This window comes from Crocuta crocuta, unplaced genomic scaffold, assembly GCF_008692635.1.
Source record: "Crocuta crocuta isolate KB4526 unplaced genomic scaffold, BGI_CrCroc_1.0 scaffold113, whole genome shotgun sequence".
In the NCBI taxonomy this organism is placed as follows: Eukaryota; Metazoa; Chordata; class Mammalia; order Carnivora; family Hyaenidae; genus Crocuta; species Crocuta crocuta.
Window position 1 is genome coordinate 7025014 of NW_027530368.1, and position 24438 is coordinate 7049451.

The 24438-nt window shown below is 39.6% G+C and overlaps 1 protein-coding gene across 1 annotated transcript; it reads left to right on the forward strand.

Moving 5' to 3' along the window:
- Nucleotides 1-22997: 22997 nt before the first annotated feature.
- On the forward strand, nt 22998-24097 carry LOC144233350 (E3 ubiquitin-protein ligase RNF113A-like). Its single transcript, XM_077766202.1, has one exon. The coding sequence runs from the start codon at nt 23015-23017 to the stop codon at nt 24044-24046; it is 1032 nt and encodes a 343-aa protein (XP_077622328.1). The 5' UTR covers nt 22998-23014; the 3' UTR covers nt 24047-24097.
- The last annotated feature ends 341 nt before the right edge of the window (nt 24098-24438 follow it).

Below are 24438 nucleotides of genomic sequence, written 5' to 3' on the forward strand. Positions count from 1 at the left end.
TGTACTATAATTACAGTCATTAATGAAGGCACAATTACTTTATCATACATTACCAGGATCAAAGAAGGTCTCTTAAGAATCAGTTGTCAGCATATAGAGTCAATACAGAAATTAGACCAAATACAAACTGGAAAATTTTGCTTAAATAATGCCCCAGAGGTTAAAGAAACAAGGAGTTGAAGTTGTAGAGTGAGAAAATTAAAAAGACACACTAGAGGTCACTGTTGCTACTTGAGCTGAAGTTGTATCTTTATCTATCAATCTATCTGCCTACTTACCTACCTACTTACCTACCTACCTACCTACCTACCTACCTATCCATCCATTTTTGGTAGCCTTTGTGTATACTAGAAAATCTTGAAAAAGATCACTTACCTTCATTAAATTAAAAAAAAATCTATCATGGTATTTTTTCCTCTCTATCGTATGTGTGATATCTAAGAATTTAAAAAGAAATCATGGGGTGCCTGGGTGGCTCAGTCAGTTAAGCATCCGACTTGGGCTCACGTCGTGATCTCACAGTTCGTGGGTTCGAGCCCCGTGACAGGCTGTGTGCTGACAGCTAGCTCAGAGCCTGGAGCCTGTTTCAGATTCTGTGTCTCCCTCTCTCTCTGAATCTCCCCTGCTCAAGTCTCTCTCTCAGAAATAAATAAAAACATTAAAATAAACTTAAAATGAAATCTTAATTTTAAGGATTTCTTTAATGATCATATCAAATACTTCATCGCTGATGAAAAAACCTTACCCCCATTTTGTGCATTTTGAAAAACACCTTCAAAGTGTTCCTTTACTTGGATCAAAAAGTAAAGTAATTGAAGAATTCTGTTTGGTATTCCTCTCCATAATACAAGGAAATGATTCCAATTCTTAACATTGTGCAAAACTGTAAGACTGTTAAATATGGACAATATATTGAGTTCCATCTTTGAAACTCTATAAAGAGCCTCTTAGGTATGGTAGGTTTGTGGAAATCTTGGAACAGGTCATGGGAATTATTAGTAAAATATTCCAATTCTACATACATAAAAGGAATTATTTTAGAAAAACAACAAATGTCTCAGGTGGGTCGTTGCACACATAATGAGTCTAACAGAAAGAATTCCCCTTTTTGCAACCTTCAGGAGAGTCAGTTCTTGTCTCTCTCCCACCGAGATGGCTGGTAGTCAATAAGTGCATACTGTTGCTAGAGAGGAGCCCATCCATCCCAGAGTCCCAAAACCTGGCTTCTGAATGCATTAACAGAGAAGTTAAAAGCTGAGTGGTCTAGTACAATAAGAGTATTGTATCACTGCCAAGGATGGGATTCAATATTCTTCCTCTTAGAATAGTGGGTCTTAGATATGGGTACTGGTAACAGGGACATCAGCAAAGGTATATGGCTGTATTCAACTCTAGTCCTTAAAACATTTTCAGAAAGATGGCCACCCTAACTCCCCTGCTTTCTGTTCTTTGCATATGAAATACATCTCCTCTCATTGGTAACACAAGGCCTACCCAAAACGACAAGAAGGAGGAAGAGTGGAGAAAACTGTGAAGTCTGTTTCCTTTTTTGAACCTCTACTTTGCTCTGCATTGCGTAATTTGCTTTGTCCACGCAGCTCAGTCCTGGGAGTAATTACAAAGGCCTGGGTAATAACTCCTTAGAAACTGAGTGCTTGCTACAAGTTTCATGGGCATGGGTAAAATAGGCTTTGAATTTAATTTGAGAATTTTAAGGGAGAATTCTGTATATTTAATAGTATTTTCTAAGGGGGTGGTAACTAGTTGGAGATTCAGAAGCTCAGTGTGAATCAGATGGAAGTGTCTGGCCCATGTGAAAGTGCAGCATGGAGGGGAAGGCCGTGTGCTCTGGACGCAGGGCTTCCTCCCCTGCCGAGCTGGGGTGAACTAGGGCACGTTCTTGACCTTTGTAAGCCTAATTTTTCACTTGTGAAAAGGAGATCATAATTTCTGCCTCTGCAGGCAGAATTACATAAATTAATGGTTATAAAGTGCCAGGCCTAGGGCTTGGCACAGGTAAGCACTCAGTAAATGTCAGTTGTCATCGTTGTCACAGGGGAAGCTCACTGGACTCCTTTGCACCTATCAAGGAGACACAGTAGCTATGTTTACATAAACAAGCAGGTTTGAAACAACAACAGCATAAACAAATAACAGCTGAATTCAACAGCTTGTTGTTTGGGAGGAAAAAAAAAGTTTTAATTAACAGTTGTGTTTTTGTTTTTCCAGTTTTGTGTATACAGATTCAAATGTGGACTTTTAGGAAAACAACACTTTCCTACCATTACAGGACTATTACCATAACTTCTTTGGTTAAGAAAATTACATACATTTAGTCAATCAAAAGAAAAAAATACATTAAATGTGTCTGTGTTTTGCACAGTATAACTGTTTTTTGAAAACGCTCTATAATCTGCAGGCTGGAGGGTGGACTGGGGTTTGTTGAAGTCAGCCGCATGTAACAGCAGCCCCAGACTTCTCACAAGGTTGAAAGCCACTGCCCTCACTGGTTCTGGTTGCAATTATAATATGCAATACATTTTGTTTTAAATGGAAGCTTTTATAATGAAATTTGGAAGCGCACGTCATTTCCCTTTGCTTACTACAAAAAGAGAATTTGAGGGCAGACAATAAAGGAAATGGCAGGGAACTATTATGTGACCTTGGGCAAATTACTCAGTGGTTAGGCCTTGTACACACACACACACACACACACACACACGAGCGCGCGCGCGCCCTAAGTCTTTAAATTCTTTTGCAAAGCAAAAAGTGGAATGGAGATTTGGCAATTCTATGGTTATTTTGAATAAGGGATATTTGATCAACTTGAATGAATAATTGTTACCAAATTTTCTCATTAACCAAGAAATTGCTAAATCTTGAGTTTTAAGAAGTACTGCCCAGGGTAGGGGAAATGGTTTTCTTCCTCACTTGGGCGTACAGCTGAAAATTTAGCCTGTAGTTTTGTCCACTGGTCTCCCTGGAATGGAAATCCTGGAATTGCCTTTTATGCTAGATTCAAACATTTTCAAAACTGTTACTCTCAGTTACACCCTGGAACCTCACTTCCGAGATGACTTTATTAACATTCTGGGTCAGCAGAACAGGCCTTGGGCAGACATACGGCAAGATGTTTACCACTTAACGCGAGAAAAATTCCAGGAACCTGTCCCAAAGCTCCCATGTGGATAAATAAATCCCGCCTCCGCCTTGCACCCAGACTCGGCTTTGCCTGTCCGCAGGCAGTTGATCGACTGCAGGGAGGAGTTGGGCGCAGGGGAAACTGTTGTGCGCACGGCGGCGCACACGTAGCACGTAGCACGTGGAAGACAGAAGTTGCAGGGGCGGAGCTGAGGAACCATTGAGAGGCCGCACCTGAGCTTGTAGCGGGTGTGAATACCTACCTTCAGGTACTTTTTTTTACCTTTGCTGATGCAGTGTTGCTTCATCAGGGACTCTAAACGCCAGTTTGACTTTGAGTATAAATAGAAGGTCACAGCTCTAGGGGCAGCTCTCCGGAGGGAGACCGCAGGAGGGGCTTTCCCGGAGAGCTCCTTGACGTGGGTCTCGGGCTGAAGGACAGAGAGGAGGCACGCCATGAGGAGGGACGCTGGGGTTGACACCCACCGTCTCCTTTCGCCTCACTCATTAATTTAGGTCGTGCCTTTCAGCCGCAGGATTCGGGGCAAAAAGGCCTGCTGCCACGGGGAGAGGTCTGCTTTGTACAGAGGCCTGAATTCTGCTCTTTCCTCTTCAGGAGTTCAAATGAGTCACTTCTCTCCCACCGCAGGACTTTTGGGGGCAGCAAGGCAAATGCATTTCAGATGCCCTCGTGTTTTGGGACGTTATGGGAGGTGGGAAGAATGGAGTTGCTGGACCTCAGGGGCAATGCGCTGGTCCGCGGCAAAGTCTTCCACCTGAGATCCGTGGCCGGACCTTCCTTGTCCATGCGTCTCAAAGATACTAACAGGATCATTCCAGAAGCCCGTTTTTTAAAGGCACGGCACACTGGGCCTTACCCAAGAGTCACTGAATCAGCGTCTCCGGGCATGGAGCTCAGGAATCTGCATGATAGCCACCTTCCTGGGGTTTTTGTTGTTGTTCCTGTTATTTTCCGTTTTCATGTTATTGTGTAAGAAATAGGGCCAGCTGTCACCAGCTTTTAGTCTTAGTAAGGGCTAAGCTCTTAGCTTAGTATGGACCCTCTCTCAGTGGCTTATGGATTGAGCAGTACTGGGTTCCACGGATATATGTGAGAGAGGGTAGTTTATCTCATTTATTCAACAGACATAATTCTGAGGGAGTCGGGTGAAGAATGTTAGAGGTATCAAGAATTTTTAATCCATCGAGTGAGACACAGAGACAACATCTGTACCTTGGCCACCTCTCCTGTAGTGTGTGGGTTAAGTCACTTCTGCTCGTCACACATCTGGTTAGAAACACAGCCCCAACCAGTGAAGCAATATTATGAGGTAGGTTGTTGTTAGCTTGTTGTTTTTCTTTAAGCCACTCTCTATATTCTGAACTACTACATCGAAAGAATGATTTTTAAGTGGTAAGTTAGGTGTTTTCACTGCCATTGTTCTTGTGATTACTAGAAACATAGGACTTTTCACACCCTTAAGATTGTTTAAAATCCTTACGTAAGAAGCAGGTGGACTCTATAGTTATGTATACTGAAGGACACAAAGGAGGATACATAAAATTTTAAATACCCAAATTGCTCACTTTATACTATATACCTTTTGTACCATGTATAAACCAATATGTATATATATATACACACACACACATATATATATAATAAAAAAGAATAAAAGTTTAAAATAAGTATATATCCAGGTTAAGGAAAAAGCATACTGCACAAAAATGTCTTTGTATAAATGCTGAATAAGATAGGGGAAGGGGATATTTATAGTTCTGCAGATGACTTAATATTTACTGCGCTAGGAATTCATCCATCCTTCCAACTGGCTTGAGAGGCGTTTGAAACCAATAAAGCATATTTGTGTCCAAGCAGGGAGTGGAGTCCAGGCCCCACATAGCAGACCTGAGATGTGCTGGCCCAGGGAGCTTAAGTGATGTCAAATGTAAACCACTTTTCAAAAGCATGTTATCAGGTCCACACCAGACTATCCATTTTGATAATCTCATTCCATTTTTCATTTTATTGTTGAAAGGAGAAATAGATTAATGAGAGTCCAAATCCCCCTAGAAAGAAAACCTTCCTTATAAGGCATGTCTGAAGAGAGATTTGGAAAAATTACTTACTCTGCCTTTGTTTTGCCAAGTAAAGTAACATTTAGACCATTTATATTTGAAAAATTCTTAACCCAGGTCAGCATGGCCTGCTAGATTGTATCTAGAGGGAAAGAAATGAAGAAGAACTGAGGATGAGGATGAGGATGATTTGTTTAGGTCAGTTATAAATCTTCCAGACCTTGGTTTGCTTGTGTGTATGATGGAGATTTGGGGACAAACCCCATGATCCATTTCAGATACAACAAGAAAAAAATTGGCCCCAAATTGCATTTGCAAATGGTGTACCACATGAAAGAACCATTCGTCTGAAGAGAATTATAAATGTTCAGCTCCTAAATATACAAGATACATTCTTTCAGGTATCTCAGAACACAAGAAAGCCGTCCAGAGAATAATAATCGGAATCATAGCAGGGCACAAACAGAAGAGAACAGAAGGAGCCTTAGAAATCATCTTGTCACATTGGTGACATCGTTTTATAGATGAGTGACCAGAGCCTATAAAGGTGGCCCCGGTGATTTCAAAAACTTGCTTCCATTAGTCTTTCAGGGCAATGAGTCAAATGATACTGTAGTAGCTCCAGGAAAAAATGTCAGTGTTTGGAAACTCTTGAGCCTCTCAAAGTTGGAACAAGAGCCCGACTTTCCAGACTCCCAGGCCAGAGGGCTGCACTTGAAAGGATAGGTTTTATTTTGAATAATTCCATTTTGTCAACCAATTAGAAGACAATTTTGCTTGGATGCTCACTGGAGATGTAGTAAGATATTGTTTCTGACCAAATGTTCCTGCCCTCAATGAGGTTATAATAAACTGTATTCATGCCCTAAACAAGTTTATTACCCAAGGGTCATTTTTAACTTTACCACCTCATTCTGGTTTTCAGAGCTGATTCTCAGAAGCTGGCACTGCCGTTGATAATCCAAGCTTTCAGCAAGCTAAGCCCCCATTCGGCTAATAACATTTCATTTGGCCGATAACAGGCTAATAACTAGTTCTTGCCACCCCCTTCCCCCCGAAGCCTTCACAGTGCCAGGCTCCTGTCAATTGAATTAGGAACCATTGGTATAGACAGATAATCAAGGTCACAGGACTTCAGAAGAAAGAGACATTACTGTCTTTGGAAGAGAGACTAACTAGACCAGATGTAGCTCCATTATTTACCATAAATAGTTGGGGCACAGTCCCATGGGTAAAGAGCTGCACCCCACTTGATGGATTATGTTCTATGCATCTTATTAGCAATGTTCTTTTTAGGCATTTTTGACGTATGCATGCAGAGCCATTGGGTCTGTCACCTCCATTCCCACAGGACATGGGGAGGATGGCTGATGCCTTATTTGTTCCTAACAGTTTAAAAAAACACCGAAAGCTGGCAGAACCAGAGAACATGATCTATAGCCTTTCAGCTTCAGACCCCCACCTTGGGTTGCATTGAGGCACGCCACAGAAGCAGTCCTGGCCAGGTACGCCACTTGAAGCAAGCTGGGGAAGCCCCTTCTAGACCAGAAAGGGCAGGTTATGAGGCTGAAATCTGGCCCAAAAGGAAGGCAGAGCCATCCCAGGCTGTGTGTGCTCTCAGTAGGGTGAGAGCTTTGCCCTGCGGTTTGGTGAGTTGAGGTGTTGTGCACCTAAGGCTCTCCCAGTAAGCTGCCTCTCAGCAAATGCAAAACCACACTGTGACACACGCACCCCAGCAGAAGGAAATTAATTAAGACCCTGTGCTGACATTCCCTTCTGAGCTCACGCCACCCTCCGGCTAGGGCCACACATCACTCTGTGAGAGAGCAGACACAGCTGTGGGAGCTGTCTAGACCTGCTGTGATTAAGAAGGACTCTGCTGCCTTAATGTCGAGTGTGTTTTCTTATGTCAGTATTGTCTCCTAGTTTTAGCATGACTGAATTGTCAAAGGTTTTTGGGTGGGTTTTTTTTTTTCTTCTTTTTTGGCCTTGCCTATGAAATGACAGTCTTCTCCTTTCCTGGTTTCCATTATACTCCATTGTATAGCTGTGCACAGAGTCCCCACTTTTTTTTTTCTTTTTAACAATTTGTGTGTTTTCCATCTAGTACCATGCAGTAACTATAATGAGTAAACATGTGTTTAGGCACTTTGGAAAACATTTTTAAAACGTCTCCTGTCAATCACAGGCATGCAGTACCAAAGTGTGTATATAGCTGATCATGCGGATTATGTATTCAGAGGAAAAGATCTTTATAGTTATTGTGCATGTTCTGTAGCCACTCTTCAGAGTAAACCATCTCTGCCATTAAAATAGCATTTTTATTTTGTCAAGACACTAAAAACAATTGGAGGCCAATGTTGATTGATCGCTTGCCAGTTTTCAGTTTTTAAGTCAAAGCTCCTTTGGACTTAGTAGGTGTGAGCTCTGCAGATATCCATAGTCATTCTATTTGTGTTTTACATACATTCAAAATAACTCCTTTCTCCTTTAAAAAAGAAAAGAAAATGACTGAAGAAACATTTGCTTTAAGTTGAAAAACATTCCACCTCAGAACAGCCTGTTGTAGGCTGAATGATAGTCCCCTTGATATATAATCGTTCTTAATGAAAATTGTGAGGGATTTTCTGTTCTAAAACCCTCAAGGGAATTGGGCATGGAGGGCACAGGTCAGCAGTAAGAACAACATCCCAAACAGCAATGACATTTGTTCTCCAGTCCTCAAAGTTGGCTCCTTAATTACTTTAGATAGTCTTTCCTTATTGTTTTGGATGCTCTCCCTCTCTCTAAAATAAGAGGAAAAATCACTTTCACACAAAATACAGTGTTGCTAAAGGACAAGGACCAGCCTTTGGGAGTGAGTCACTTAAGACTGAAAATCTATAAGCTTATATTTCTTTGTCATTATCAACATTAATTTTCAAAATTGTCAAGTATGAACACCAGTTAATTGGCCAAGATCCTAGCTATTTAATTAAAATTTGATGAGTTACAGAATTTGTGGGGATGGTAAGCAAGTATTGCTTGGTTGTGTTGTCAAAGGCATCAGAGGAAGAAGTCCATCCAAGGCATGCATCTTAATAGGTGCTTCATTTGCCTAAGCTGGATTTTATTTTTATATGATTTTACTTATCACATAAAGTTGTTTAGATGAATCCTTGAGTAACTATAAAACTATGTGAACTCTGTTTACAACACATCTTGTACCTAAAGGCCCTGGCAATGAATAGAGACTCAAAGATGAATGAAATGACCCGACTTTCAAAGATGTACTGTCTAGTAGGGGAAATAGAGAACAGAGAAATATGTTACATTGTAATACATATAAAATCACATTTGTGTCTGTACAAAAATACCCTAGAGAAGGGAGTAACTGGTATTTTTTTTTTTCTGGAAAAGTCAGTGAAAAGGTAAACATAAGCAGGATCTTAAAATGTAAATAGTTGATTGTTTCCTTTGCTGTGCAGAGCGTTTTTATCTTGATGAGGTCCCAGTAGTTCTGTTTTGCTTTTATTTCCCTTGCCTTTGGAGACATGTTGAGTAAGAAGTTGCTGCAGCTGAGGTTGATGAGGTTGGTCCTCTAGGATTTTGATGGTTTCCTTTCTCACATTTAGGTCTTTCATCCATTTTGAGTTTATTTTTGTGTATAGTGTAAGAAAGTGGTCCAGTTTCATTCTTCTGTATGTTGCTGTCCAGTTCTCCCAGCACCATTTGCTAAAGAGATTGCCTTTTTTCCATTGGATATTCTTTCCTGCTTTGTCAAAGAATAGTTAGCCATACATTTGTGAGTCCAGTTCTGGGTTCTCCATTCTGTTCCATTAGTCTGTGTGTCTGGTTTTGTGCCAGTACCATCCTGCCTTGATGATAATAGCTCTGACTAATGAATCTGTGTGTGTGTGTGTGTGTGTGTGTGTGTGTGTAGATATACACAATGGAATACTACTCTGCAATGAAAAAGATTGAAATCTTGTCATTTGCAATAACGTGGATGGAAATGGAAGGTATTATGTTAAGTGAAATAAGTCAGTCAGAGAAAGACAGATCTATGTTTTCACTCATATGTGGAATTTGAGAAGCTTAGCATAAGACTACAGGGGAAGGGAAAAATAATTACAAACAGAGGGAGACAAACCATAAGAGAACAAACTGAGGATTGATGGGGGCATGGGGTGGGAAGGAAAAATGAATGATGGGCTTTGGGGAGGGCACTTGTTGGGTGTTGTATGTAATGAATCATGGGAATCTAGGCCCAAAGCCAAGAGCTCACTGTATACACTGACAGCTAACTTAACAATAAATTAAGTTTTTAAAAAATAATTAAAATAAAATGTAAATAGTAGTGTTCTAAGGACATAAGAGGAAGATGACTTTATACCAGGAATAATATTTTATTTAACAAGAATGTGGAAGAGTGAAACTAGTGAAAGAGAGAGAGAAAGAGAGATATTGAGAGACAGAATTGCAAGCAGCTCATTGTTATAGAATACGAGTGGGGAGGGGTGGGGGATGAGGCTGACCGTGCTTTCATGGCCTAAATCATGGAGAATCTTCTATTGAGAAACTTGGCTTCTAGTCTTTGGGCACTGATGAACCACGTCTGAGGTTTAGGCTTTAAGAAAGATGACTCCAGTGGTACTTTGGAGGCTGGATTATGAATTTGAAGGGAGAGAAACAAGGATTAGTAAGGCTATTTGGGAGGTCATTATGTAGACCAAACAAAAGAGGATGTAGGGCTTAACTAGAAAAGTAGAGACAGAGAGGACAAAATAGATAAGAGAACTATTAGAAAAAGGGGTTGGTAGGTTGAATTTGGAGAGTCAGGGGAATGAGCCACGATGACTTTTGATCCTTAGCAAAGAAGGCCATTGCAGCATTTAAGAAAGGGTGGTATGTACAGATGTAAGTATTAAGGGTAGTCTTAAAACTGTTCTCAGTTACTCATCACTAGTCATGACAATTTTTTCAACTAATATCCAGATTTTGCTTGCATCTTCTACTTTATTCCAGGGACAGGGAAGTCACAGCATCTATAATATATGACTACACTTAATAGATGCCTGGAAAAGAATTGGTAACTCCCTAGGAGGCCCTATGAGAGCAGCCCAGAAATTGCAGTCAATGGAGTTGAGCCAAATCAACCAGTTAGAATGGGGGAAATCCAGTAAATCATTCAGTTGTGTGGCCTATGTGATACGGCCCCCTACTAACTCCAGACCTACAAGAAAGATACACACACTTAGATGTGTACATGAAAACATTAGAACAATTTGAAGATTATTTTCACAGAAATTATTGTATATTTTGAATGTCAATGCCATGTTCATGGAAACTAAGATGATCTTAATATGAAAGGAACCCACTTAATCTCAAAAGCGAGCATTTGTTTCAGATATATTCTGAAATGCTAGCATTTGTTAGAGGAGAATTTTCTTTTGGATACTTTTCTAATTTCTGCCTTTTCTATTTCTGCTCTTGTCCCAGGGATCTTTGCCTTATGCAGTACAATTATTCTCTGAAAATAATGTGTGTATCTAGCTCTGCCCTGGGCACAATGTTGTAGTCTACATGGTTAGATCATTTATTCCTCCCAATAGTCTACAGATTGAAATTATTATTAGCCCAATTTTCAGATAAAGAAACAAAAGCAGAGAGGTTAAATGACTTGCCCAAGATCACATAGCTAGCAAATGTATAGACCTACTTCAATCCCAAGATGTCTGACAGCTTATCCAAGTGGTCTTAGTCACTTTCCATGTCTGGTTCGCTTGGATTTACAGATGAAGCAGGTTTTCTTGTGTACAAGACCAAAAACCATGTCAGTCATTATTATCAATCATTTTTGTCATTTTATAACCTCAGAGTTTAAATCTGTAGTCGTGTGATCCCCTGCAAACCCAGGAAAACCTAAAACAATGAAATTGCACTTGCCTGGTCTGCTGACTTTACACTAAGATCCAGCTAAACTACATGAACTGTCAAGGCTAAAACTAGGACTTCTATCTTAGCTAACACCTGCCTCTCTCTCTCTCTCTGCTGAAATATATTATAATTAGCTGCTCTTCCTGGGAGAGACTGTAAAACTGAAAGCAATTAAACAAAAAGAGAGCAGATTTTATAGCAAAAAAAAAAAAAGTAATTTGGAAAGCCAACTAGATGGATGCATATTCAAAAGTAGCAATTTCAGAGGCAAGGCAAACCTCCCTTATTTTGCAGTAATGTACTGTGTACTGACTGGCAACTAGCGTAGCCTTTTGCATATACTTGGGACTCTATCCTTGTCCACTGGTGCTCACAGAATGGTTTTGGTTGAGTTAGGACATTTTATAGAACAGCTGTTCTCTCGCTGTGGTTTCGCGGTAGTCAAGGACCACAGTAAGCAGATGACATGTGGCATACATTCCGTGATCTTATAGCCACACAGTCCAGTGAGTGCCAAGTGTGTGTTACAGATACTCAGAGAGGCTGCTGTGCTAACTAAGGGTATGCACTGTGGGACCAGTTGCCTCATTTCTCTCAGTCAGTTCCTCTAGCCGTGAAATGACCGTGCTGATGCCTGCCCTACTTCCCTCAGGAGAACATGGTGAGATTCAGAAGGGCTAAAACAAATTGTCTGTTTTATTCAAGTTTGGCTAATGAAAAGCCTACAAAACAAATATTTAGAAATATGTTCATAAGTGGTTGCTAAACAAATACTAGTCCCTGAGCAAAATTCTAGGGGAAGACCCAATTACTTACTACAATGACTCATCACTTTCCTAAAACTGCATATGGGAGCTGTCAGTGTCCAAAAGGTAGATCATGAAATAACCCATGGCCCAGTCACTAAAAATTGAAAAGATTTATAAGTGCCTCAGAAAAGATCAAAACTTAATTGGAGGGAAAAAAAAAAAGCTAGTCAAGGCAGGTGTGTAGTGTTAAGATTGTAGCTGGGTGGAAGAGGACTTCGGGAGAAGAAATGCAGAAAAAATTAAAGCTAAATGTTAGCCTCATGCCAGAACATACCAGCATGGAGATACTCTGGGTTTTATTGTATAGTGCAAGGTAGCTTTAATTTTGCACTATATTGTGAAAGGTTTGTTACACCAGTGTTCTTTCCAACATTGCTTGTGTGGTTTTGGCTATATCTAGAGGCCCACTGTGGGCTGACGGATGTCCAGGTGTGGAAAAGGATGTTAGCCATTTGTTTGCACTGTGGATTTATTTCTTTGTACTGTCTTTTCCCCTCCAAATTAAAATAGTAAACATTATTGTACTCAAAGCTTAAATAGCCCCCTGAACATGAGAGTGTTATGAATTAATAATTAGAAAGAAACTCCTTTAATACACCTCTTCCTCATATCAAATCTTTCAATTGCAAAGCCAATTTGCAATAAGAATTGAGAAATGTAAAAGGAACCTACTATTGAACATGAAACCAAACAAACTCTCCCAAAAAGGAACATAACAAGCAGGAAAAAAAAAGAGAATTTTGAAAATTATCTTCCAAAAAAAAAAAATTTTTTTTGCTAAAGAATTTTGAATCCAGCATGCTCTATTTGTACAGGTTAAAAGAAGCCAGACTACTGTAGGTGTTCTGAAGTAGGTTACTGAGTAGCCGCCTGTAGCAGGGCAGCTCCTGGATGTGGTGCCCCTGTTAATGAAATCTGGATGTGCACTCATAAACAGACCTGGTGAATGGTAGATGTCAGCCATTGGGTGATGGGCAATCATCAATCATCCATTGTCAGTTATTTCTGTCCCAGTGAGTAAGCCTTTATTTAAAGCATAAAGTAAGAATGTTGCCAGACCACAGGAACAAGCCCTGAGCTGTTTGCAGGTGCTGCTATTCACAGCTGCCAATTAAACCCCTGACATTTCCATATTGGCCATGAGGCATAGCATATGCTTTTGACATACCAATTTCTTAAAACAATATCATCTATCTCAGATTACCAATATATATGTCTTATTCTTTTCCCATGCTTACATTAGGCTTTTTAAAATACTTGTTTTAGAAATAGAGGAAGGAGAAACAGAAAAACTCTAGTGAACTGAATTAAGATGTACACATAGCATTTTCTTGTAATTGGGGAAGTGACCAGAATTTTAGATGTGGAAAGTCTTCCCTGATGCCTAAATCTACATGGCAGAGTCTTTTTTGAAGATTTCAACTTTTGGTAATCTTTTCCCTACCTTTCTTTCTGAAATCTTTTCTTACTCTTTGATAACCGGATGCTATCTACTCATCTCATGTAATTCAGTGGTATTAGAACTAGATATTAAAATTTTGATTATGTGAGTACATTCCAGTTCTTTTCAGTGGGATTCAAACATAAGTGTACCTTGGTTGGAAGAATTTCATGAAATTTGCCAGACTATTTATTTGGTTTTGATTGTAAGTCCATGAAATGATGTCCTCCTATGCAGAATTTACATGATGCCTTTACTTTCACATATTTCCAGGTTGGAGTATAAAAGCATGCCACCACTCATAAAGGATTATAGATATTGTGGACATGTTCATCTATAAATAGCATAAATAGTTCTCCTGTGTAGAGAGAGCTCTACATACACCCTTTGGGACTATTTCCCATTTTTAACTGATTTTCTCATTTTTCTAGCTCTTGATAAGAAAGGAACTTTGGTTACAGAGAAACTTGAACTAAAGTATTCTTGCTGATCAGTCTTGAGAAAATGGGGCACCTGGGTGGCTCATTCAGTTATGCATCCAACTCTTGATTTTAGCTCAGGTCATGATCTCATAGCTCGTGAGACTGAGCCCCATGTTGGGATCTGTGCTGACAGCTTGGAGCCTGCTGGGGATTATTTTTCTGCCCCTTTCCTGCCCACAGGCTTATGCACTTTTTCTCTCAAATAAACCTTTAAAAAAATGAATATAGGTTCTGTATGGTTTTATATTGTTTCATAAGAATTAGATAAAAATCAGCTGTGATTGGAGGTGTAAGTCTTTGTTTTTCTAAGTCCAGCAACAGACTTTTTGATCTGAGACTGCCTCCCCCTTTCTTCCCTCTCTTGTTCATCTGGCACAGCTATATACTTATTTCCATGTTCTTTGAAATCCCTGATTCCCACTGATTTTAGGGACCTCTGTTAGAGAAAGCAAATCTGACAAAGCCAGGATCTCTTTGTCTCACTTTGTTTTACCATGGTAGAAATTTTACCTTGTTTTCTCAGTTCTCAGAAGGGGAAAAGTGGCTATACTCTTTGAGAGAGGCTGAGCCAATTTCCATTTTAAAAAGAAGAGAAAATCTGTTACTGCTGTTTATGTAACAAAGGGCTACTAAAAGAGCTATCTTCTAATAAAAAGATGCCTTTGCTCTGTAAATTAATTTTACAATAAAAGCTATCCTACAAATATATTGAATGGTGAAAAGCTTAACAAGTAAATATGTTAACATTATATCAAGAATACCTGTGTGAAATGAAGAAAATTCAATGACTTATAGCATCCTTGAGCCCTTGAGACATACGAACACATATTTTTTTTTTTACAAATGGTTTATTGTCAAGTTGGTTTCCATATAACACCCAGTGCACACAAGTGCCCCCCATCTCCCCCCTCCCCCCCATACCCTTCAGTCCTCAGTTTGTTCTCAGCATTCAAGAGTCTCTCATGGTACGAACACATATTTCTTAACAGAGCTGAGGACACTGTGCGGTGGCATCAGCTTTGGGCTGCTCAGTTGGGACAGTGTCCACAAACTTTGAGATAAAAGTGAAAAGGAAGGGCTGGCCTTGCCATTGCTGTCTCTGACACCAGTTGGGCCACTTATCTCCACTGATACCAGGTCTTCCAGGTGCCTCTGGTTGTAGCAGTAATGATAGTGATGATGGCAGCAGTAATACTTATAATAATAACAGTAATGGCAGCTACCATTACAGATGACAGCTTTGTATGGTATTTGAGAGCACGGATTCTGTAGGTAGACTGACTGGGTTTTTAATCCTGCCTCTACCATGTACTAACTCTGTGACCTCTGGTCAGATTGCTTAACAGTTCTGTGCTTTCAACTGCTTCCTCTGTAAAATGGGGGTAGTAATAAAAGCTACCTCATCGGTACATTGAATGCTTAGAGTAGTCCCTGCCATGTACTACAGGAAGTACCACTAGAGCATTAAATAAATGAGTATTCCTAGAACAGAAACTGTATCATTACTCCTATTTTTCAGTGGAGCATACTGAGGCTATGTGAGGCTGCCAGCCATCAGTTTACATTTTATCCTGGGTTGGTGTGACTTCAAGACCAATGTCCTTTTTGCCTATCTTCCAGGCTTCCTATTGTAGGCGTCATTTCACAACTTATACCACTGGTCAGAAAGAAAGGGGTTGAAGAAAAGAGAGACAGTGTCTGAAACTTGTGAAATGCAGGCATTCCAGAATATCAGAGCAACAGAAACCAGCTCAGGACAGGGGACGGTAAACATTTTCCCAAAGTCAGAACTCATTCATTTATTCAACGGTTATGCATGTCCCTCACCTTTCTGCACAGGGGCAGTGTGGCCACTTAATAAGTAAGAAAGAGGATGTGTTTTATGTAATTTGGTCAAAGAAAGGGGCCCATGATAACCGTAGGAAAAGATACTAATGAGGAGATGCCAGCATTTTTCTGGCAGTTGAATCCAGTTTGGTAAATTCTGGAGCTTGCTCTTCTCCCCTTCCTCAATGTCTTGAGGCAGAGCAAGCTGGCCACAGAACGAGGCAAGGGCTGGCTGTCACAGGGCTGGGTCTCATCAGCACATTCGTGTCTCTTGTGGTTGTCTTTATCCAGTCTAACTGGTATTGTTTTTGGCACTCTTAACATTATGATGTTATGTTTCAAATGTTTCCAAAACTGAAACACACAAGGTCTTTCATTTCCTTTCTGCCTACTAAGATTATTTCAGCTCCACACATGCAAAGCAGAGTATTATGCAAGAAATTAATCATATCAGAGCAAAGTAGCTACTGAAAAATTGCCAAACACCATAAACATTGGTCAAAATGGAGTCCCACCATTTGCACAGAGAATAATTGAAGCTATGGATTCACTTGGGGTAACTAAGCAACTTTTCATTATGAATTATAAAGCTTTTCTAACATAAAATGATATCTGAGAGGAGTGCATTACCTAAAAGGTTTCGATAAGCAATGAAAAGAGCTTTAAAATATGCAGCAGGGATCAATCATCCAGCTGTATAGCGTTACTTATACTTTGTGGCGTCACCTACATTCCTTGATAAACAATGCCCCATAACCTCTGAGCATTCCCATTATTTTCGTCAGCACCCAGACATAAGAAGTGACAAAAATGTCAGATGATGTTTTATTTACTAATATAAAACAAGTTCTCATGAAAGTAGACATTCTACGATAATGGAGGTTTATGAAGCACATTTCCCAGCACCAAAAATTATTCACGTTGTCCAAGAAAGATAAAAAGCCTGCTGTTAGTTATGAATTTTAATTGGAATGTTACTCATCATGGGCATGGATATCTTTCAGTTGGGAGATGACATGTCCTGCTTCTATTGTGGAAGGACAGTTGAGTCTCCCTGAAAAAGAAAAGTAGTTAGCTAAAACACACCTTTTGACACCCAAAAGGTAGAGAGGCCTCCAAGTTATACTGGTGTCATCTGCCGAAACAAGTATTCTGATGTCTTCCAGTCATCACTTTGCAGGAGACGTTTTCATCAGTTACATGTGAAATCAGACCCAGCATTCAGACTCAGAAGCAGGGCAGTTCTGCCGCCTTCTACCCTCTTTATGAAAAAAATCGAATAAATGGAAGCATCTATTGGGAAAAATCACTTGATGGTGTGGAAGAGTTGGAATTAGCTACAGAATTCTACCAAAGATGCAGCAAGATACAGTAAGCAGTACAGAAGAAAAAAATGACAATTATAGATTCTCTTCGTTTTGACAGAAGAGGGCTTGAATGTAGTCCATCAACATTGATTGATGCTGGGTAGTAGAGAAAAGGAACTAATAAAAGGTCAGGAAAAGTAGAGTTAAAGAGGGTGAGGTGCATGGAGACTGGAAAGGTAAAAGGGGAGACAAAGAGTGAGGAAGAAAGCTAGGTATATGAAAAGTTTCAGGACCTCATGTCCTTTGCAAAAAAAAAAAATCACTTACCAACCTTTATGTGATTCAGGAAACACTGTGGTTTAGGAAGATTTAAACTAATCCAATGGGCATTTGTCCCGTGATTGTTGGGGGAAACTACCTCTTTTGAGTAGGACAAATAGGGTGGCTGCAGCCAGCCCCTTTGGAACTCGACATAAAAACATCAAGTTGCATCATGGAACCTTGGCCAGCCTGCTTTGTGGTCGTGGTACAAAGCAGTCAATGCTCTATAGATATACAAATTGATTACTTCAATTACCAAAATCAGTTTTCCAGAATAGAGTGAAATATATGGAAATGTATCTCAAAAGGTCATTTAAAATTAGCCCAAACTACCAACTGAAGGCCCTGCATTCAGAAGAGCACCTTGATGCACACTGTAAGTCTCCCTCTCCTGTATCTTTGCCTACATAAGGTCTGAGGCTCAAAGCACCCAACTGGAACCTGGTAAAACAACAACCAAATTGCATTGCTCCCTCTGTGCTCATGAATCCCTTAATAAGCTCACCTGATACGGTTCTTAGTATGGAACCAGGGTTTGTTCCTGTAAGTAAAAAGGTCAGATCTATTTTCCCTCTGCTTAAATAGATGATGTTTGAATTGTGGCCAGCATTGTATGTTTTGGGATATGTTGTATGTATTGCATAAACACAGAACATTCTCTATTCAGATATGATATACTTTTACATGCAACACAATTATCCACATATATAATATCTCTCATACAAATAAATACATGAAGATGTTTTGCTCTCTTAAAATCCTTTCAGATTGCTTGGATGATTTTCTTTACATGTTTTCAACTTACCTAACGGCAAACCTCACTTCATTCTACACTAGTCTAATTAATTTGACAGGACTGGAAACTTGTTCTTCCTGTTCACACTTATTATTCATCTTTTCAGAATGCCCTGTAGGGAGGATGAAGCACAATAAAGCAGTATTTACCAAATGCCTTAGTGCTAAATGCCCTTTTAGGCTGACCCGGCACACTGGTGGCATTGAGAAGGTCTGACTTTAGGGCAGCCTAACAAAAATGACATTTTCTAGAACATCATCTATTTAAACAGGTCTTGAAGAAGGAAACTGTGTCCATTTTTCCCTGAAGTTTTACAGTGGGCTCTAGGGACTACAATTTATCTCTACTCTATCCGAAATCTTTGCTAAAGAAATGACAGAGGTATCATATTTTGCAAGATAAGCTTTCAGTCTTCAGTGGCAAATATAGAGATAATTTCAAGGTTTTTTTTTAAGAACTGTAGACATAACCTGAAACATACCAAGTATTTTGAGAAGGGGTGGGTTGAAAGGCAGAATTGATAAATGCAACCAGGTAGAAGGGCTTTTCCTTTTAGGCTAACTTTGAAATTTTCCTCAGAGAGCAAACTTTTGATAGGGGGCAAAGATTCTAACAAGGTTGGTACAGGTGGATAATTAAAAAAATAAGAGTGAATTTATCTGCATTCATTATTTAAATACCTAAAGCATTTCTCTGCTTTAATGATAAATTACGATCAGTAAAATCTGTTGGCTGCCTTCAAGCTAACTAATGGATCACTAGTCAGCAACAGTCAAATCATCCTAACTGAGGCGGAATAAATATCTCTAAGGAAGCTGCAGCTAATTTTTTTGGTCTAAACCTATAAAGATCCTTACATATACACATCTGTATTCTTGTACTACATATGTGTGTATGGATATGTGCATACATGTGTTTGTATGCACATGTTAAAAACCTATCCTTTGACATTTCTTATTCACCCACCACTGCTCTGTTCATCTTGGTATGTTGTATAAGAAAGATTGTTCCTGCCGCTAATTAATCCTTAAAGAGATTGGCTGATATATCTCATTGTTACCAATACATTTTTAATTGTTCATTTTACTCAAGCACCATTTGAACACAAGTCAATTTGCAGTTTCATTAGAGAACAGAAAAGGCCTGGGGTCTATCCTTGGTTTAAAAAAAGAAAAGGATAAAAAGCAGGCAAAATTTCATAGAGAATGTTAATCCTCTAATTAATCAAGTAAGAATTAATGTGTGCTGCCACTTGAGCCTAAGTCTTCTTGCCAAGAAGTGCACTTTGTCATACCTACCCCTCCATAGAAACCTCTTTACAAGCTTTGTGGCCAAATACCCTGGCAACTAATGACAAGCTTTGAAGCAACATTCACAGACCGTTTGCTTTGATGACATTTGGAGGCTTTTCTTCCCTCATTCCCATTCTATTGTAAGTAGAGTACACATGCCAGACAGCCTTTGAAAACTAATCAATACAGTAAGATTTTTCAGGTTGCAGCTGACTAGTATTACATCTTTAAACTCTTTTCTTAGCTGACTTGTTGTACACATTTTTAAGTTAAACCTTATGAAGGGGGTCGGGTAGATTATCCTTACCATATTTATAGGCACACTAGTGTGACATGGCTCTTTCTTCCATATTTTAACATCAAAAGCTCATAATCTGTGTAAGTTAACCTTCCATAAAACTAAAATTATATGGTCATCATACATAATCTGATGATTGATTACACCTGTCAGAAAGGTCACAAATTGTAAATGTTTACTACAGTTGCACCATGAAAATTACTACATACTTTTAAAAAATCCATCTAGAGAAAATAGACAGCTTACATTCATAGGTTGCAGAACTGAAACATGCATGTTTTCTTTGTGACTTTTAGCTCTCTTAAAATCAATGTTAAAACCCTTAGGTCTGATTTTTCATTTCAGTGTCTTTGTGTAATGTGCCTCAACCATACCTCATCTAATTTAATAAGATGCAAGCTAAGGAAGTACTTAAGTTACTTATCAAGGGTTTCGGATGACACATTATTATTGTATTCAAAAGTCAATATTTGCTAATCATGTTAGTACAGGAACTGTTCCAGGCCTACAATTCTTAAATTGCAGAGATATTTAAGATTAATTAAACCTATCTCCCCTGGTCCTCTCTCTTCACCTCTGTGGAAAGAGTAAATCAATGACATCCTATGTAAGCCTAGAGAGCCAGAGCTTCAAGTTTGAAAGCCATGAACATATGTAAGCCTCTGTTTGTATCAACGCCCCAGAGTTGAGCTTTGCCATTTCTCCATGGTTTAAGGAATATTTGCATGTTTTGAGAGCAAAGTTCACCAGTTTGCTTGCTGTAATTAGAGAGGTATGATCATTCCTGAATATATAACATGGACTCTGATACTATTTTTAAGTCAGGAGAATGCTGAAATAATCATATGGTCTGACTTCTTTTTTCGTTTTGTATGAAACTTTGTGGATAAATTTGCAGCAAACAAACTTGAAAGGGCACTTTGAGTTTCTAAAACAGGGTACAATGAGAACATGTGATTGAGTCCACATCCCTGAAGGGGTTATACTCAAATGATACGATTCCAGTGAACCCCTGACCTCTTGCTTATACCCTTGAGCGGAGACAGCCAGCTGTTCAAAGGTCGAAGGCTCCTATACTTTTAGACAGTAAACTCGTTACACAAGAACCATTTCTAATCTCATGTTACGTACAGAGCCCAGGACCTCGCTGAGATTAAATGATAAATAAAACTTTGAAGTCTTATTAACATGTATTGACTAGTAGAAAACTGAAAAATATAGTACGTCAGTGATGACTTATATTAGCTGCTAGATCAGTTCCCTTGAGGAAAGAGACTAGTGCATTAACCCAATATGCCACCCAGCATATATTTACAGGTAGTTAGTGAAAACAGTAATGCTATGTAAACTGAATATCTGGAACATGAATCAATAGAGACCAGCTAATTAGGTTATAAATGCATTGATTTTATTTTTAATATGTCCTCAAATAGAGTCTGCAAGTAAGCATTCTGAAATGGGGCTCTTAAACTGAGAGAAGCGACAATCAGATTATTCTCTGCCACTCTCCAATCAATCCAGAAGAGGTAGGTAAAATACTCTGATGCATATTCTATATAATCAGAATGACACATCCTATTAATATTCCAATTACTGTTGAACTATTAGCAACGCCTAAGTCTGGTGTCTTAGAGCCTCATAGCAGTAATCCGGGAACTTCATGTCATCTTTTGTATTCATTCAATTTAAAATGAGACAGTTTTCCCTTTAAAGCACTTTTATTAAACATTATTTTATGCATGGATTTAACATCCTAATTGATTTAGGTGGACTCTCAGAATGAGATGTTAACTCCTTTTGTTCTTTTCTTCGCTGAAAGAGGTCAGCAGCTGTGATCTTATTTATAAATTTAAATGCCAAATTTTAGCACTGTGAGTTATTATTAAAATAATAGTTATTCATGTTCATAAAAAATCTCTGTTCACACTGTAAAAACCAGGAATCCAATAATTTAATAAACTGGTCTAGAGTAAAAATAGGCCAGAATTGTCCATCTCAGAACACATAAAAATCATAAAATCGTAGAAACGAAAGTGACTTTGGAAAAAGCACTGAGATATTTCCACTCTTCTAAATATTGTCTCAGCCTAAAATTTGCTTTTTTTTTTTTTTGAAACTCATATAGGAATATATTCAGTACCACTGAAAAAATATACCTCTGTAAGCTAAATATAGAACTACTCGTTGAAAAAGTCAAATTTTAATCCAGCATTTCGTCCGTGTTTTAGGATGCTTGCTTTATCTTAAATTGATTTTGTTTAAATGAGTTTGTGTGATGCTATAGTGTAGATCCACCTTTGCTTTCTTATATTACATAGCTGCCACTGGCCGTGAATATCATGAATGTGCCACTCAATGCTGGTGCCTTGGCATAGCTTGAGAGGAGTGGAGATAGAAAAAGGTGGATGCTGGGGTGCCTCAGTGGCTTAGTCAGTTAAACTTTGGACTTCAGCTCAGGTCATGATCTCATGGTTCATGGGTTCAAGCCCTATGTTGGGCTCTGTGATAACAGCTCAGAGCCTGGAACCTGCTTCAGATTCTGTGTCTCCTTCTCACTCTGCACCTCCCCTGCTTGTTCTCTGTCTCTCAAAAATAAATAAATTAATTAATTAAAAAAGGTGGATGGATTTGAGAGGTGTTTGGGGGTAAAGTCTAAAAGATAAAAGGTTGACAATAAGTTATATTAAAAATAATTTTTTTAAAGACTGGAATATAAGTAAAATGGGAGAATCAAAGAGGATACTTGGCTTATGGCTTGAGAAATTGAAGAGATAGCTATTTCCAAAGATGGAAAATACTGGGGAGAGGAAGTTGAGTTAGGAGGCTGTTGGTGCAATAAAGACTTTCCTTTGGACATGGTACATTAGAGATGCCCAAGTGGAGATATCAAGGCTGTAGTTGGATATTTAAATCTGAAGCTCAGAAGTAAGGTCTTGACTAAAGATGTCAACTTAAGCATTGTCAGCATACATATGACATTAAAAGCTATGAAAATGCATGAGCTAACTCAAGGCATGAGTATAGAGAGAAAAGAGGGACTGAACTCTGAAGAATTAGCACTTAAAAGCCAGGCAGTAAGTAGCCTCTGTGTTGGGGTCAGAGACCATGCTCCAGAAGACTTGATCAAATGATCCAAGGTGAGATTTGAAAGGCATTCCTTTCCTCATACCCTGATAAATTGTACCAACTTGAGATACATGCTTGTGAAGGATCACTTTATAGCTCTTATTTTTATTTTTATTTTTTTATTAAAAGTTCAATACAGAACACACCACAGCCATTCTGGAGCTTGAGACTCTAAAATGGCAGAGCAACTTTCTCCAGGAAAGACGACAGACCAGGTGTGTACCTTCCTCTTCAAAAAGCCTGGTAGGCGAAAAGGGGCTGCAGGCCACAGAAAGCGCCCTGTGTGCGACCAGGAGTCCAGAGACAGCAGCAGCAGCAGCGACGAAGGCAATATAGTGGTTCGCCCGGAAAAGAAGCTGGTGATCCACAATCCAATGATACAGAAGACCCACGGCAGTGGTAAACAGAGGGGAGTGTACGGCGACTTGAGCAGCGAGGAGGAGGAGACCAGGCCCAAGAGCTTTGGTGTGGCATACAAGTCCACCCGCTCGGCGAAGCCTGTGGGACCAGAGGATATGGGGGCCACTGCTGTCTACCAGCTAGACACAGAGAAGGAACGTGATGCACAAGCCATCTTTGAGCGCAGCCAGAAGATCCAGGAGGAGCTGAGAGGCAAGAAAGATGACAAGATCTACCGGGGGATCAATAATTACAAGAAATACATGAAGCCCAAGGATACGTCTCTGGGCAATGCTTCTTCTGGGATGGTGAGGAAGGGCCCCATCCGCGCTCCCGAGCATCTACGTGCCACCGTGCGCTGGGATTACCAGCCTGACATTTGTAAGGACTACAAGGAGACTGGCTTCTGTGGCTTCGGGGACAGCTGCAAGTTCCTCCATGACCGCTCAGATTACAAGCATGGGTGGCAGATCGAACGTGAGCTTGATGAGGGTCGCTATGGTGTCTGTGAGGATGAAGACTATGAAGTGGGAAGTGACGAAGAGGAGATACCATTCAGGTGTTTCATTTGTCGCCAGACCTTCCAGAATCCAGTTGTCACCAAATGCAGGCATTATTTCTGTGAGAGCTGTGCCCTGCGGCATTTCCGCAACACCCCTCGCTGCTATGTCTGTGACCAGCAGACTAGTGGCGTCTTCAATCCAGCGAAAGAATTGATTGCTAAGTTGGAGAAGCGTCGAGCTACAGAAAAGGGTGGTGCTTCCAACTTCCCAGAAGACCTGGATGAGAATCCAATCCCCATTACTTAGTTTTCCTATTATTCTCATACCTCAAAATAAATATTTTGTTGTTTTGGGGAAAAAAAAAAACCTTCAATATAAAAAACTAAGCAACTGATTTGAAAATGAGTACAGTAAAAGGGTAGAAACTAAAAGAGGCTGAGGGACATGCTAACCATACTCCTGAATCAGAACCTTTGCAGTTGCTGTTCCTTGTGTTTCTGGGACACTTAACCCTCAGAAATCTATATGGCTCACTCCCTCACATTCTTCTGGTATCTATGCAAATGTCATCCATTTAAGTGAGGACCTCACTGACTGCCTTATTTAAAATAGCAACACCTGTCCCATCCCTATCACCGTCTATCCTCCTTCCTCAGTTTTTTCCATAGAATTTATCACTGTGTGGTATATATTTACTT

Excerpts from the sequence above, each read along its gene's own strand:
- LOC144233350 (XM_077766202.1), top strand. The coding sequence starts at position 23,015 with ATGGCAGAGCAACTTTCTCCAGGAAAGACGACAGACCAGGTGTGTACC.